The 15,488-nt window shown below is 45.5% G+C and overlaps 1 protein-coding gene across 6 annotated transcripts in view; it reads right to left on the bottom strand.

The window, feature by feature from the left end:
* The window catches only part of SYNRG (synergin gamma), a 35,724-nt gene that overhangs the window by 12,300 nt on the left and 7,936 nt on the right, over window positions 1–15,488 (bottom strand). For 3 of the 6 annotated variants that reach the window (XM_038158002.1, XM_038158003.1, XM_038158004.1), the window contains exons 7-15: window positions 14,894–15,184; window positions 13,954–14,181; window positions 12,435–12,512; window positions 11,542–11,738; window positions 10,638–10,922; window positions 9,775–9,902; window positions 7,666–7,784; window positions 7,409–7,471; window positions 5,037–5,984 (exon numbers count right to left, since the gene is read on the bottom strand). In XM_038158002.1, the coding sequence (XP_038013930.1) occupies window positions 5,037–5,984; window positions 7,409–7,471; window positions 7,666–7,784; window positions 9,775–9,902; window positions 10,638–10,922; window positions 11,542–11,738; window positions 12,435–12,512; window positions 13,954–14,181; window positions 14,894–15,184 (2,337 nt within the window). The remainder of the gene's footprint in view (window positions 1–5,036; window positions 5,985–7,408; window positions 7,472–7,665; window positions 7,785–9,774; window positions 9,903–10,637; window positions 10,923–11,541; window positions 11,739–12,434; window positions 12,513–13,953; window positions 14,182–14,893; window positions 15,185–15,488) is intronic. The other 3 variants (XM_038158006.1, XM_038158007.1, XM_038158005.1) reach the window with 2 other exon arrangements.

The following is a 15,488-nucleotide window of genomic DNA, read 5'->3' as shown; positions in this document are numbered from 1 at the left end:
TGGGGCTGGCTCCAAACCCCGGCACAGAGCTGAGCCTCTGCTCCAGACAGAGAGAGGAGGGCTGATCCCACCCCGAGCACCTGCACACTCTCATCCTGCTGGGAAGCATCCCTTTGGTCACTGCTAACCTCCTGAGCTGCTAGCACATCCTGAAGGCCCGGGTCAGGGCACTGCTGATCCAGCCCTGGCTCAGGCTCCAGGGGGAACCCTGAGCTGCCCTGCAATCAATAGGGCAGGGCAGGCAGAACAATAGTTTAATTATTCACAAACCAAGAGTCAGGATTCTCTGTCCGTGAATTCAGGCAGACACGAAACCTCTGCAGAGGTGCAAGGGCTCAGGAGAAATGTAATGGTTCAATTCTGTACATTTGATTTTTGTTTTGGATAATTCCAGAAGGATCACTCCAGTGAACAAACCTTTTTCTAGGAATATTATATTACTGGAAAAACACTGCATCCAGAGCCAGTGTTACCAGCTCAAGCAGTCCTAAAACACCTTAGTGAGAAGTATGAAAAATAAGAAGGTGGAACCCGAAGTCCAAGGTGCCTGATCATCACCTGGGAGCAGGTGCACGTGCAGGAGCCAGGCAAGGGAAAGCAGTGCACAGCAGGATGAAATACAGTTTAAAACACTGTTTCCCAGCGTTATCTAAAGAAAAGCTTCCCACCCCTGATTTGAGCCAACTATAATAATTTATTTCAGCTACCAGGGATTAAGTTATGGCTGGAGGCAATTTACGAGCTGGAGCCTTCAATGTCAACAGTTTAATCATTTCAGGAAAACCCTTGACAGCATTAGCGACTGTCTGAAGAAAACTGAGAAAGACAACTCAGGGACATGGGAATAAATCTGGGGATTTCAGGCAGCACAGGAGGCTTGCAGGTTTTCGTATTTCAGTGGGTGTTAGAGTCTGATGAATAAACCCAGCTCTGGTGCCACGGTTTGGTTGTTAGGGTGACACAGGTGGCAGCTGGGGAGCTCGGTGCTGTTACCCTGGGAACATCCCCTGCAGCCTGAGCAGCAGGCAGGGCCAGCTGGGGACAGCTCCACGGCTCCCTGTCCCTCACAAGGGGACAGAGGCTGCAGCACACACAGCTCCACGCGCTGCTGCCAGCAGTGCCGTGCCTGTCAGCAACCTGGAAAACCCCAAGCCTGCTTCTCAGCTGGGGAAGCCTGGAACAGTTAACTAAAAGGGAATTATTCCCATTTGCTTCCTCTAAAGCATGGCTGCAGCTAAGGAGGAAACCACCAAGAATGCCGACTGTAAGACAAATGAAAATGAAGGAAATAGGAGAGAAAAGGCTCCAAACCTTGTGGAATTACAGGATTTGCTAATTATTTTCAAATGATCATGACGAACAACGTTTCACAGCAGAATAAAACCCCAGAGCTGACACTGGGAGCACAGAGGCCCTTGGGAAGGCCGTGGCAAACACATCCACACCCTCCCTGGCAGAGCCTTCCCAGATAAACCAGGGGGGATAAGCTCCTCTGTGTGCAGAACTAACCCCGACGAGGGCAGGGGAGTCAATCTGGCTGCCCAGTCTGGACAAAAACAGAATAAAGACAGTCATGAAGGCTCCTCTGCCTCCTCCAGGAATGACTGGCTGAACAAACACAACTGCACCAGCCCTGCAGAACTAGGTCTCAGCTTTACGTTCAAAGCTTTGGTTTAAAACCTTGAGGGCAGGGCATGACCTGGGATCTCCACAATCAAGGAGGGGTGTTATGTTTTTCTCCCTTTTTCTTTTTTTTTCCCTTTTAAAGCCTCTCCAGCTTAGTGTAAAGAAGAAAAGCCACATTCTGCTTCCCGGGCTGGTTTCTGCTCTTGTGGCAACTCCAAAGCCCACAACAACATTTTAACTACTCCACATCTCAGTTATTTTTAGCTTTTTTCCTTGTCTGCTAATTTGATGCTAATCCCAAGCTGTCAGTGGCTCAGGAGCTGGAGGAATGAGAAGTGACATAACTGCATGCCAAAAATTTGCAGCTGTCATTCATGTTTGAAAGTTTCAGTATTTAAAAGGTAGAACTTCCCAAATGGAAAATGTACTTTGGGGTTCTGGTTAACTGACACTGGATTAGGTAAATAAAAATCAGAATATCATTGAGTGGGCTTCTACTCATAAAAGTCTAGACAGCAGCACAGTTTTTCAGTGCCAACTCACAGAAACAAGCCTGCCACCACACATTTCCTCCACTCCATCCCTCTCAAACACAGATCTCTGGAAAAATGTTATTTAGTTTGATATGTAAAGATTCAGGAGGCCACAGGGAGCGAGGTCAAGCGTTGGAAGAGGAGAAGGAAGCTCACCCACACCCTGCTCTGCAAGAGAAAGGCACCCACCAGCTTAAGGGGATACCAGAACCTTAAACTCTGTATTTTTGAGGAAGAAGAGATACATCGCTAGTTTGCAACAAATCACACACACCCCCACGTTTTCAAAATATGCCAAGATAATATTTATTAACACAGCAGGACTTACAGATCACAAAAGATAGTGATACAGAGGAGTCGGAAGGGCGCTATCAGAGAAAAGCATGCAGGGCAATACTTGCAGAAGAGAGATACCAAAGCAGATCTGAAAAGGCACATTCACACAGGAAATGTTTAGTTGAAATCAGACATTAGAAAAAGCAGCAAAAAAACCTGAAGTTGGTTAAAATTTACAGAGAATCTCCAGTAATGCCAAAGAAAAAGGTACTTTACAGGTGTGTGAGTGCAGCAGGTAACCCTTTGAGGGCGTCTGGGGCAGGGATCCCCTGGCTGCAGCCTTTGGCAGAAGAACAGATCAGGCTCACCCAAAGCAGCAGGTGCCCATTCAAACCTCTCAGCTCGGAGTGAAACGGAAATTTGGTGTAAAAGAAGCAGCCTGGTTCAAACTAACAGCATGCAGCCAGTGCTCAAAGGGTTACAGAGCAAATGCAGGGGAATCAGGCAACGTTAGTATCATCCACCTTCCAACTGAGATTAAGAGCTGAGTTTAAAGAGACTGTATCCCCTTTGCAGAGAGAAAATCTGGAAACCTTTCACCCCTCAAGAGAGGGCCCTGGCACGGGAAGCAAGGCAAGGATCTCTCCCTAATTCCCAGCAGAAGCACCTACCTGCCCAGACCTGGAAGCTACAAATGTCAAAGCTCACAGCCCGGGGACAAGCAGCTCTGTGTGGGCACGGCACAAATCAAACCATCTCTCTGCTCCTCGGTCCTGCTGCTGCTCCCCGGGAGGTGTGACACAGGGGCAGCTCCCCAGGACACTCTCCCATTTCCCAGCAGGGAGGTGACAAAGGGATGCTGTCCCTTTTTGACATTAGAGTGACAGATCGAAGGGAACAGTGAGGAAAGAGGAAAAAAATCTGCTTGTTAACTTCGTGTAAACTGAAATAAATAAATAAATAAATAAACAAACAAAGGACTTGAGCATCAGCAGTTCACAGCTTGAAATGCATCAAACACACAGAAAGGAACACATGAGCACAGGAGTGTTTGTAGCAGAGTGTCCAGAGCACGTCCTGCTACCAAATCCAAACACTTAAATGGAGCTAAACTCTCCCTTTTGGAACAACGTCTAACTTGGCACCATAGGAGAATACAGACTTGTTTAAGTTTAATAAAAATAGCTTCTAAGTAATACTTCAGAGTTCAAAAGTTTAGCAACAAGCACATGAAGGGCTAACCCCTTTAAACAAACCAAAAAAAGAGAGGCTTTCCTGCCACAAACAGCAATTATTCACCACGGATTGCTGTGGCAAAATCACACGTCCTGTAAAGAGCTACAGAAGTCAAACTACCACCAAAAGAGGCTAGAAAAATATTAGGAAAAAGTGCTTTCAAACCCAAAGTAAACATTCAAGAATACACTGTTGGTGCTACGTTTTGACAGCTCACTCAACTTGGAGTTTTCCCAAGCAGCAATATGAAAATTAAATGTCTTTGCTAATAAATTATTCCTGATATTTTGTACCCTGTTAGAGAGTATCTTCCACATCGAAGTTGCCGACTTAATTCTCTCCCCTACTTAAAAATATCATAGAATGCAAAATTACAGTACTGTATATCTTTTCTCTACCCATATCTGCAAAAAATGGAAGAAATATTTCATGTGGAAATAACCAATTCTTGCAGTAAGAGCTTTTACATGTACAGTTTGGGTGTTCCCCCTGTTCAGAAAAGCCTCTGACTGCTTAAAACCTGTCCTAGAACACAGTAATGGTTCCCGTGTTGTTGAAGGCCACAGAACATTTAACTACAGCTTATCTCCTATGTATATATGAAAAGAAGAAGCAGGACACTTGGGAAGTCTGTTTTATGATATGTGATCAGGTCAGAGGTGGTCAGTTCACTCCCTCAGGAACGCTGTCATAAAGGGAAATTAAAGGAGGTGGAAACCTGATAAAGTGAAAGTCCCATGGTTTAAATTTAGGTCCAAGAGCTCCCAGTCATGAGACCAGCACTCGCAGCCCCTTGGCACAACGATTTCCACGAGGGATTTGACACTGGAAGGTGTGTGAAATGCTCTACAGCTGCAGTCCTGCAAAATGCTGCCCACCCGGACTGAGCCCCGCTGTGGGGGAACACACTGGTGTTGGTGATTAGTCAGCTTCTCATTAACAGCCCCAATTAGTGACCCTTGGGAAGCGCCGATGGGGAAGTCCCCAAGCCAAATGCTTTGTGGAAAACAAGAGATGAAAGTGAGACTCTGCCATCATCTTGCTGCTCTAAATGGAATGACACTGTTTGCACTGGAACGTTTTCCACTCGAGTCCCTCAAGTGCCAATAGCGAACAGGTACCAGTATGATGCTGTTAAATCTCAAAAATAAACTGGCCTGGAGTTCAAACCGTTCCAGCTAGTTATATTTATAGTCTTCTAAGACAAAAACTAAAGAGCGCCCTGCTGAGGGGCCGTGGCTGGCGGGGACACACACTGAGGAGTCTTCCACTACCGAAAGACGAGTGCATAATACTGTAATTGAGCACAGAGAGCACGGAATCTGCACCACCTACGTTACCAGAGCAATCTAACCAGTTCCTCACCTGCTGCTGGTGGATGCTGGCCACTAACTGTTGGCAAATCCAAAGAGCTATCAGACATGACATGCTTAAGATCTCCTCCCACATCAGCCAGTTTCATGTCAAACTGAACGGACAGCGCGTCTTCGGAGTCCTCCTTGCCCACGCTGCTGCCGCCGATGGAAGGCAGATCCAGGGATTTCACTGAAGCCGAGTCTTCTTTGGCCTGCTTGAAAGCCGCCACTTTGTCCACCAGCGACTTCTCGGCGCCGCCGGAAGAAAACTTGCTGGAGTGGAAGTCGGCAAAGTCATCGTCGCTCTTCGCCGAGGAGAGCGCGCTGTCCTTGGCCTCCTCGAAGGCCGCGCCTCCGGAGCCCTCCAGGGACAGCTGCTTGAAGATGTCGTATTTGGTGGGCGTAGCAGTGGCGGCAGAGCTCTGCCCACCCTTCGCCGCGCTGCCTGAGGAGCCAGCCTGAGCACCAGGGCTGGCCTCCAGCTTGAGCGCGTTGTATTTGTCGTCAGGTTTCTGTTCGGAAAAGCCCCCGCTGTTGTTGAAAGCCATAAAATCTGCAAAGTCATCTTGTCCACCGGCTGACGCGCCGTTAGAAAATTCCCCAAAGAGGTTGAACTCTCCAAAGTCATCGGCTAAGCTTGAAGTTTTGCTGGGCGCTGGCTGGGCAGAGGCGGATGGAAGGGGTGGCGGGGGAAAGGAGCCCGGTTTTGAGGTGTTAAATGCAGGTGGGAAGGATGGCTGCTTGTTTTCTCCAGGAGAGGAAAAGAGCTCCAAGTCTGCCAGATTCAAAGGGGTCTTGGCTTGCGTTGGCTGTTTCGGCTGAGCAGGCAGAGGAGGGAAGGGCGCAGGGAAGGTTTTGTCTTTTGAGGGTGGCTCTAAGGGGGAGATGCTGTCAGCGGTTTTGAAATCGGTGAAACCATCGTCGGCTCCTGTGGGCTTGAACTCGGCAAGGTTCTCTCCTGGGAACGAAAACGGGGAGAAAACAACAATTAAACCCTGCACAACAAACACAGCGCACGCACACCATGCCAGCAAGCAAATCATTCCATGCAGTGTCAGAAGGTTTTAGGCAAATTGTTTAAATGAAGACCTCGGGGTGCACACGGAACTGCAAACTCAACCTCCACGAGCCACACGAGTGCCAGGGGCAGGGATTCTACTCCTCACTCCAGCAAACTCCTAATTCTCTCAAATAGCCTCAAAGTCATACTAAACTCCCCTTGCACTGAGTTAATACCAAAACACACCACGACAAATGGATTCCAAAGGAGATCGATACTGCCTCATTTGGCTTCCATGCAAGTTGTTCTCCCCACCTCATCCTCTCCGTGTTTGCCAAACAATGAATGTAATTTTGAATTTCACCTATACCAATACAGTATTTGCTTTTTATGGAAGCAATTCCTCCCTTCCTCCCTCTGAAACACTGCAGCTTTTTCAGGGGGGATCACCAGATGGCTGAGACAAAACCAACATGAGGTAAGAATGTTTTCATTGAATTTGCATTCAATATTTTGGTGTGCTAATTTTATAACTTTCTTCTTTTGAACATGAAAACATTGTTTAACCCATTCACCAGCATGTACATACTTGGACTACTTGTAATTTTCAAGTATTGATGCTTACTTTAAGCCAAGTGTCCAATAAACAGTTTTTTTCTGTTTTAGAAACACACCACTAGCATTTAATTACTGAGCTACCACAGTGTCACACTTGAAATCAGTTTCACCAAGATTTAAAACAATACTCAGTACTGGCAGTAAAGGAGCACAGCTACACCTGACCTTTTGTTCCATTCTCCCTCCCCTCCAAACCAATTCATTTGGCTCAGCAGCAATAGAAATATTCCTGAAAATGCTACTCATTGATCAAAACTGCAACAGCACAGCAAACTAAACTTACTGAAGAATTGCAAACTTTTCCATTAGAAATGTAAGCTGGTGAAAGGGTTAAGAGTGGTCAGACTTTGACAGCAGGCAAATACAGCAACTTTCTATATTTTAGAACATGTACAGAAAGAGATCAAATGTTATATTTCACTTTACTGCAAGCATTTAATCCTGAAGAGGTTCCAAGCACGAGAAGCTCACAAAACACCACAGGGGTTTCATAAATGAATGACTCCTTACTTAAAACAAATTCCAACCACATCATGACTTTAAAATAAAACTCAGGAGCACCCAGAAGAGATGCCAGCCTTCCAGAAATACCATCAGCACATCGTTCCAACAGGATATTGCCCTGTTTTTTCAAGATACTTCCTACCAAGTTTTTTTAGAGAAGCAGCAGCACCATTATTTTAGAATGGCAGAGACGGAAATTCTGCAGCTCAAAGAGAAATGCTACAAATGATAATGAAACCCAAGAAAGCCCCAGTGCTTACCCAAGTATTTGCTTTCTGCTGGTTGCTCCAGTTCCCGGAAAGCGCTGTACTTGTCCCCTCCATCTAGAGAAGAGGAGAAAAGAAACACATTTACACAGAGAAATGATCAGTTCATGCAGCAAAATGATGAATTCATACAGCAAACATTACATTAATTGCTCTGATTTTTAAAGATGAATATCTTATCAATGCCAAAAAGAAGACAGGTGAAATTGTACAATAAATTGCTCATAGTGGTTGTGTATTTATCCCTTTACCTCCAAAAGCAGCTGCGCTCTCAGAAGGCTTCTCAGCTGCCATTCCTTTAAACACAGCATATTTGTCAGCTGGTGAAAGTGGCTTAGTACCTGGGAGTGGCATTAGTAAAGAAGGAACACTAAAAACAAAAGAGATAAAAGCAAAGTTCCTTTATTCATCCATTAGAAATCTGCATTTCCAGGTTTAATTTAAAAGAGCCCCTTATTATGCCTACACAATTTGGTTCCTAAACATAAGCTTATGCCTTAATGAGTTTAATCCAGCCCCTGATGTAAGTGACCTCAGCTGGGTAAATTCCCACTTTATCTCCCCTAATCATATTTCTTTAGCTCAAAGTCAATTTGCACCATTCTTGATTTTAATTTCTATCAAAACCATGAACAAAACCCTCCGGAACTTCATCCCAAGGAATTGGTAGCCCAGGAGAGAACAAGCACACAGACACACCCCAGGAACCACTCCTGCCTAATTTATCCCTATGGAAATCCCCCTGATAGAACCAGATACAGGAAAGAGTTAAAACTGCATGAGATTTCAACAGCTCCACACTTTCAGCTTATCAAATTCTGATTATATCTCATTACATATTGTACAATTAAGATAATAAAGCGGGATCACTGTTCAAAGGAAGGGAAATAATAACTCTGAATTTCTGTCAGTGCCAATCAGCGAGTTCAGGCAGGTATCTAGTCAGCAAAATAAGGATTAGTGCACAGTTACACAAGCAAGTCTTTCTGCATAAACACACTCTATTTTATCCACTAAAACTGCCACAACAACCTAACACCTTGTTAGCAAAGGCTGGAAGATTTAGGAGAGAGCTTTGCTTGCCCTCCACACGAGCCCCCTTATCAGACCTTGGCAGCTCCACACAACAACATCCTTTCCATATGAATGATGCATTCTACCTCCAGTTTGTGTCACTCACATTGAAAACCTGAATGAATTTCTATTGCATTCTTCAGCCTGGAGCAAGAATCTTTCCAGAGCCATTTAAATCTCCTTATCAGCAGCCTACAAGCAACACACAAACCCAGCACTTGCACACATGTGCTGATGCTGGGGTGTGCTGCTTGCAGGCAGACACAGTGCAACGGGCAAAAAAACAGAGCTTATGGTAATATAATTAAATTTCCCATCCCTGCAAAGCAGGCTATTAGATATGCAATCTTGGCAAATGGAATGGTTAATCAGCTGTACTCCACAGATGGCTTTTTTTTTAAATAAAGCCCCATAAGCAATTAGATTATAGCTCATTGTAACATTTTGTTCAAAACTGAACGCTTTCACAACTGAATAAAGAGAGCTGCTGCAGTGAAAAAGAAACACCATTTTTTGAAATATTTCTTTATGATCCTCTGCTTCCCATTGTGCAATTAACAAACAGTTTTCTGTCAAAACTTTCATAACAGATTAGCTTCAGCTGCAAAATGCCACCTAACACAAGATACACTTAAATCAGCATCTTCAGAGCCGTGTGGCATGGACTGACACCCCTGGGAGTGTCCAAGGCCAGGCTGGACAGGGCTTGGAGCCTTTTGGTCTAATGGAAGGTGTCTCTGGCCCATGGTGGGGGGTGGAACTGATGATCTTTAATGTCCTTTCCAAACCAAAACATTCTGGACTTAATATATATTTAAAATGATATAAAATATAAAATTCTATTTCTTACACAGAAGCCATTTGCCACAGCATAAGAGAACAACTGGGTTGAGCATCCCCCTTTGATGTCACTGCTGAGGAAGCAGCTGGTAATCAGGGCTCACATGGAATTCAGAGCTCTGTTTGCCACTAAGAACTGCCAGTTCCCACCCAGAAAATGTGTCTGTCTACAATCAGACACCTGGGAGGTGCATAAAGAGGAGAGAAGGCTGAAATTTTGTAGTCTTTGTAGACCCTGAAAGGTCGATTGTAAACTATCAAAGGGAGGAAACATGTTTATCTATTTTGTTATCCAAAACCTGCCTGATCAGGAATTACATCTTGTCTCCCAAAGGAAAAGCCAGGACTGCTGGAGTCTGACAGATGTCTCAATTGAGATTTATAGTCAGGTATCAAAAGGTGAGGCACTGGCCAGAGAAATGACAGAAACACCAAGGACCTGGTACCTGCTCCGGTGCTGTGAGCTGCCTGCTTTGGCTGCCTCCCCCTGGAAATCAGAGAAGGAGTCATCCAGGGAGCCAGACTTGGAGGCATCCTGAAACTCCTGGAAGTCATCATCTTCTGGTTTTACCACCTGAGTTACAAACAACACATGAATTGCTACGCTGCTGGCTCTTCAAATTGTCATACAGCACGAAAGCAGCTTGAGCAGTGTGATTAAGAGGAAAAAAAAAGGAAAAGAACCTTTCAACACCAGCATCATCAGCATTTCCACTTGGTCTGCACCTCGCCCTACTCAAACACACACAGGATTACAGGGAGCAATGAACAATAGTTCATTATTTCACAGTAAATGTCTTATTGATCATAGCCATGTCATCTTTTAATACAAGACAAATATTAATAATTTAAATCAATAAATAATTTAAAATTAATAGCACCAGAAAAAATATTTTCTGAAGGATGAAGCATGTCTGCAAACAGCAAATTTATCCCCCACATGATTTACCTTTGTAAACTGAAGGTTTCCAGTGTTCTCAGCTGCTCCTGAAACTCCTATTTTACCAGCTATTACAGTCTGCTGTGCAGTTTAACCTAAAATTCCATTTTACGTGCGTTACAAAATCCTAACTACAGCTAAAATCCTCTTCGGAATCCAGAACACTTTTGTACCTCTTCTAATACCACCAGAAAGAACTGCAAAAATAACAGAATGCCGTTCATGGCACTTCACATTTTCAGACGTCACGTGCCGGATTTCAGCTCTGGGGTTTTTTTGCCATTTACTTAAAACCCGTTCTCACCATGTAAGTTTGGAAGTGCCAGGCTAAGCTCCCTTCCAGGGAAGGGGGTTTTGCAGGCAGCTCACCTGGCCGGGCGGGTAGGAGGGCAGGAAGGCTCCGGAAGGCTGTGCGGGAGCTCCTCCCGCTGGAGCCGGGGCCGGAGCCGGGGCCGGGGCCGGGGCAGGGCCGGGGATGCTCATGCCCATCACGGAGGGCCCGATGCCCAGCCCCACGGAGGCCGGGGGAGCCGCGGGCAGCAGCGGGGGCTGGCTCACCCCGCCGGGCAGCGGCACCGGGAAGCCGGACAGGGTGGGGACGGGCGCGGCTGGAAACTGGTTCAGCACGTCGGGGCTCACGGCAGGGATCCCTCTCTGCAGGGGAAGAAGCACAGTTAGGCACAGGTTGAACAAAGGCTGCAGTGTGCTCTCAGCTCCGGCCTGCAGCTCCTCGTGCTAAGCCAAACACGAGCAGGGTACTGATCAGGCTCCCAGTAAACCTCCCACAGCCAAAGATGCCGTCAAGGTCCATGCAAGTGAAATATATTCATCACAGAATTACTGAGGTAGGAAAAAGCCTCCAAGGCCATGGAGCCCAGCCTTTGACCCACCCTGTCACCCAGCCCAGAGCACTGTCCTTCCTTCTTCAGGGATGGGGACTCCACAACCTCCCTGGGCAGCCCCTTCCAGTGCTTAATAACAATGACCCTTTCCATGAATCAATTCTTCCTCGTGCTCCAGCTGAAACTCCCCTGGCACAGCCTGAGGCCACGTATTCTTGTCCTGTCATGTGTTGCATTGGATATTAAAAATATATATACATGAGCTTGGTACCTGTACCTAAGAACTTCAGCTGACACTAAAGGCAAGAGTCATTGAAACGTAAGCGATGAAGTTGTAAGATTACAACCCCACTGAAGTCACAAGGCGGGGAGGAGTGCACACAGGCACACAGCCCAGGCGGCTGCTCAGGGGCTGCCAGGTGACAGCATACCTGGGTCACTGCTATCATGGCCAGCACGCAGTAGAGCTCCTCCTTGGTGAGCTTCCCAGGCGTGGTGCGGTTGGCCAGCGCCCAGATCTGCCCCAGCGTCTCCCTGGGCAGCCCCGAGGACATCAGGATGGGGTAGAGCTTGGCTGTGTCAATTCCAGCAGGAGTCAGAGTGGTTTCTAAGATCTTCTTGTACAGCTCTGTCGTGAGGGAGGCAGTGTTAGACAGTGACAACTGCTCTTTTCAAATATTATTGCTTTTTTATGTTGTCTCAAACTCAACACATCGAATCAGGAGCACTCAGTGAAAGGTAAGGCAAGAGCATTCTGGCACTGTACTGTATCACCATGCTTCATCTAAATGTGTTATTGGATGGTCTTCACAGACAAGTTTAACTCGAGCAGAGAAATATTTTATATCAAATACACTTAGTGCTGCATTTCAAACCACTTTTCTTTAATGAAATTGCAGAATAACCCATATAAAAAGATAGTTCTAAGAGCCTTATGTACTTAAACCTCAGTGTAATCAATATTTACTACAGCAATTCATTTCCTATTCACTGTGTTATTTACACACAGAAGACAAATAGCCTTCAGAAATGAGCCTGCCTAATTACAAGACATGCCAGAAACCAGAATACCCATGAAAGCAGCATTATCAGCAATGCATCCTCTGCTGGGATAAGCTGCTGCCATAAATGTTTAATCTAGAATTTGTTAACATGCTGGAGTAAAACCCCTGTTTCTTCAAATGCAGATAAATACATAACATATCAAAGATCCAGGAATCTTTTGATGAGGGAATAAGGCTTTGATCAGTAAGTGGCCATCCAAGCACAGGTACACTCACACCTTGCACTGCCCACCTGGCCAAATGCCCACTGGTTGCTTTACCTGGGACCAGGCTGTCGTTGTAAATCCAGGGAGGCATAATTTGCTGGATGGGGTCCTGGGGAGGGAACACTCCAACTCCTAAAGGTATTCCATTCAGTAAGAAAAACAGTTGTGTTAGGATACAGAGCACAATGATCTTAAGAGGCTGCACCACAGCTGGGCAGCATCATTCAGCATTTCAGGCAAAGATTTCAGATAGGAATCACTGTGCTCAGAGGAGAAACAGATACTGCAGGAATGTGAAATAATGACTAGAATGATGAGCAGTAATAGATTATAGTTATATATGTAATGAAGTAAGGAGCTCCTCATGTGCCTCCCTCTTAAAATCCAGATGTACAGAACCTAAAGTCTCACTGTCTTCAAGTTTCACAGCAGTTCTGTCAGAACAAATTCAGCTTGCCATCAGCCCCCTGCTATTAGGGCTATTTGTGGAATAAATAAATCCATACCTACCATAAACCCCTCAATGTTCCCCCAGAACATCCTCCCCTGGGAAATGCACAAACAGCCCAGGGACTGAACCTCAGCAAGATCGTACCCACACCCACAAACCTGGATCCACTGCTGCCAGTCTGCAGCTCCAGGGGACACCACAGCCACCTTCACTCCTCCAGGCTTCTGTAACATGATCTGCCACACTGCGCTCCCCAAAAATCAGTTATTTCCTTCTCCACCATGAGGACTCTTCCCCTCAATCTCCCTCAGCAGATTTTATGCTCATCTTGGAGGGAGCTCTGACCAAAATCAGCATCATTTCAGATTTCATTGTCTTTCCAGTACCCTTGCATCTCCTCATCTTCCACATGGATTCCCTCTTGACTGCAGTCTAATTTCTAATTATCCCACAACTCCAAGCACATTCTAATATAAGCAATTCCTTCCATTTCACCAACCAAGTAAAATAAAGTTGCCCCTTCCTCAGATCTCATTATTCTTTGGTTTTAACCCCCCTTCCATACACAGTCAACAGTTTCAACAAAATCCAAACTGGAACAAAGCCTTGTTTAAAGTTTTCCTCTAGACCATCTTTTGAATGTTCAGCCCTAAATCACAGGTAGTTTTACACATAATGTGTGTAAGTAGCAAATACTTGAGAAACAAGTATTAACTAGCTAAGAGTTTTAACCTGGCAAGATTTTATCTCCTCAAGGTTAAAAGATTAAAACCCACCATGACATTGACCATCTTTAGTGGTAAGTTTCCCTAAAGAGTTTTTTTAAAACATCTTCAGACAGCACAACTTCTTTTTCCCCAAGACAGGACAGAATATTTTAAAACAGCGAACCTGATTAAACAAACATGTTAAAGGTGATTACAATAAACTCACATGGAGAAAGTTCAGAGCAAAATCACGGCAGTTACACTTTGAGCAAGGAGCAGGAGGCACTGACACATTATTCAAGCAGGCGCTCAGAGCAAAATTACACAGGGTTGGCCTTGGAATTAGTGAACAGAGCGTTAGCACCAAGCAGCATCTCATTAGATTGAAATTCTGTCAAACGTTTTCATTGCTCACCACACTCTTCAACTGCTCTGTTTTGTTCTGAAGCCTTGTGCACCTCTGCAGCAGCAGTGGGACCACTTTCATGTCCACCTACAACATCCCAGTCACTGCTGGGGAGACTGGGATGGGCTTGGCTTGCAGCCGAGGCTTTGTGCCCAACTTCGGACGTTTTAAGTTTGGTTTGCTCTTGTTCAGATTCATCTGAGCCATTAGCTAAGGCTTTCTCCTCCAAGGAAGAGCCTGAATAAACAGCAGGAGGAATGATTTATACTTTGTTATGAACTGCCCCAGACTGCACTTCCACACTTTTCGTGGGAGAAGTACTTTTGGTACCACTGATGAGTTAGAGATGATCAGCCCCAGCTCAGACCAACAGCACCACCCTCTCTGGACACTTTCAGAGCCTGGTTCTGCCCTTTACTTACCACAAACACAACAAATTCAACAAGCAGAAAACAAGAGGAGGAAGACACAAAACTATTTCCCCTGTTAGGATTATTGTTGTGTAATCATCCAGGCATCAGGAGCAGAAGTGCCCAAAATCTCCAAAATTCTTCATGTTCATCTCACCAACATCCCTTCAGCCTCCAAGGCAGGAAGCACACAAGTGCTCCACATAATCATTATTTCATATACCACCATCTCAACTGTGTCTTTTTCTACCCCACAGATTTAGGATGATGCTAAAACACAAGATTTAGTTCAGCTAAGATCAGGCATGTGTATATTTAGCAGTATTTGGATCCATACATGACTTGCTTTTACAGGCAGTTCTAAGAGAAGCAAGAAAGGGACTTAAACCATATTTTCCCATGGATCAGCAGGTTTCTGCTTAATTGCCTAAATTATTTTTTCCAGCCAGACTGAAAAAATAAAAAATACCCCAACAAATTAAGGAAAGACTTTGTGTAGCTCAGAGGGTGACACGTAAAAGAAGATACTTTAGAGTTACCTGTTTTATGGGTATTGGATGGAGATGCAGAGGTAGGAAAATAAGGAACCTGCCCAGTTGTACCATGCAGGGTGGATAGCACTGGAGCCTGGGCTGGAGGGACAGGTTGGAGCACAGCCCTCTCTGAAAGCAGCTGCCCAGCCTCAGTGGCAGGATGGAAAGGCTGAGAGGTGGGTTGAGGCACCAGTTTGGGGGTTTCAACAGGCCCTTGCATAAAGTCACTAAATTCTTCATCATCGAGAAAAGCAGAATGGGAAACAGATACAGCACAATGGGATGGTGTGGGATGATCTGCAAATGGAATGAACACACAAAGTGATGAGGAGTGGGGGTGGGAATGGGGGGAAAGTGGCAAACACTGGGAATACACAGCAAATGGGCGAGGAGGAGCAGCGTGGAGTCTGTGTGGTGACACCTGCAGGGTGTCACTGGCACAAGGTAAAACTGAGCAGCCCCTTCCAACCACGCATCTTCTCACCCAGGTTTTCAGGATGTGAACACTGAAACTTGGTTCTTAACACTGGCTGTGAAAGTATTCTGTCTGTCTTAAGCAGACAGGGTCAAAACAAATCCAGAGGTAATATTAGGTAATATT

The sequence above is a fragment of the Motacilla alba genome, chromosome 19, assembly GCF_015832195.1.
Source record: "Motacilla alba alba isolate MOTALB_02 chromosome 19, Motacilla_alba_V1.0_pri, whole genome shotgun sequence".
NCBI classification, from domain to species: Eukaryota; Metazoa; Chordata; class Aves; order Passeriformes; family Motacillidae; genus Motacilla; species Motacilla alba.
Note: the sequence above shows the minus strand (reverse complement) of the source record. Positions and strands in the feature narration are given on the sequence as shown.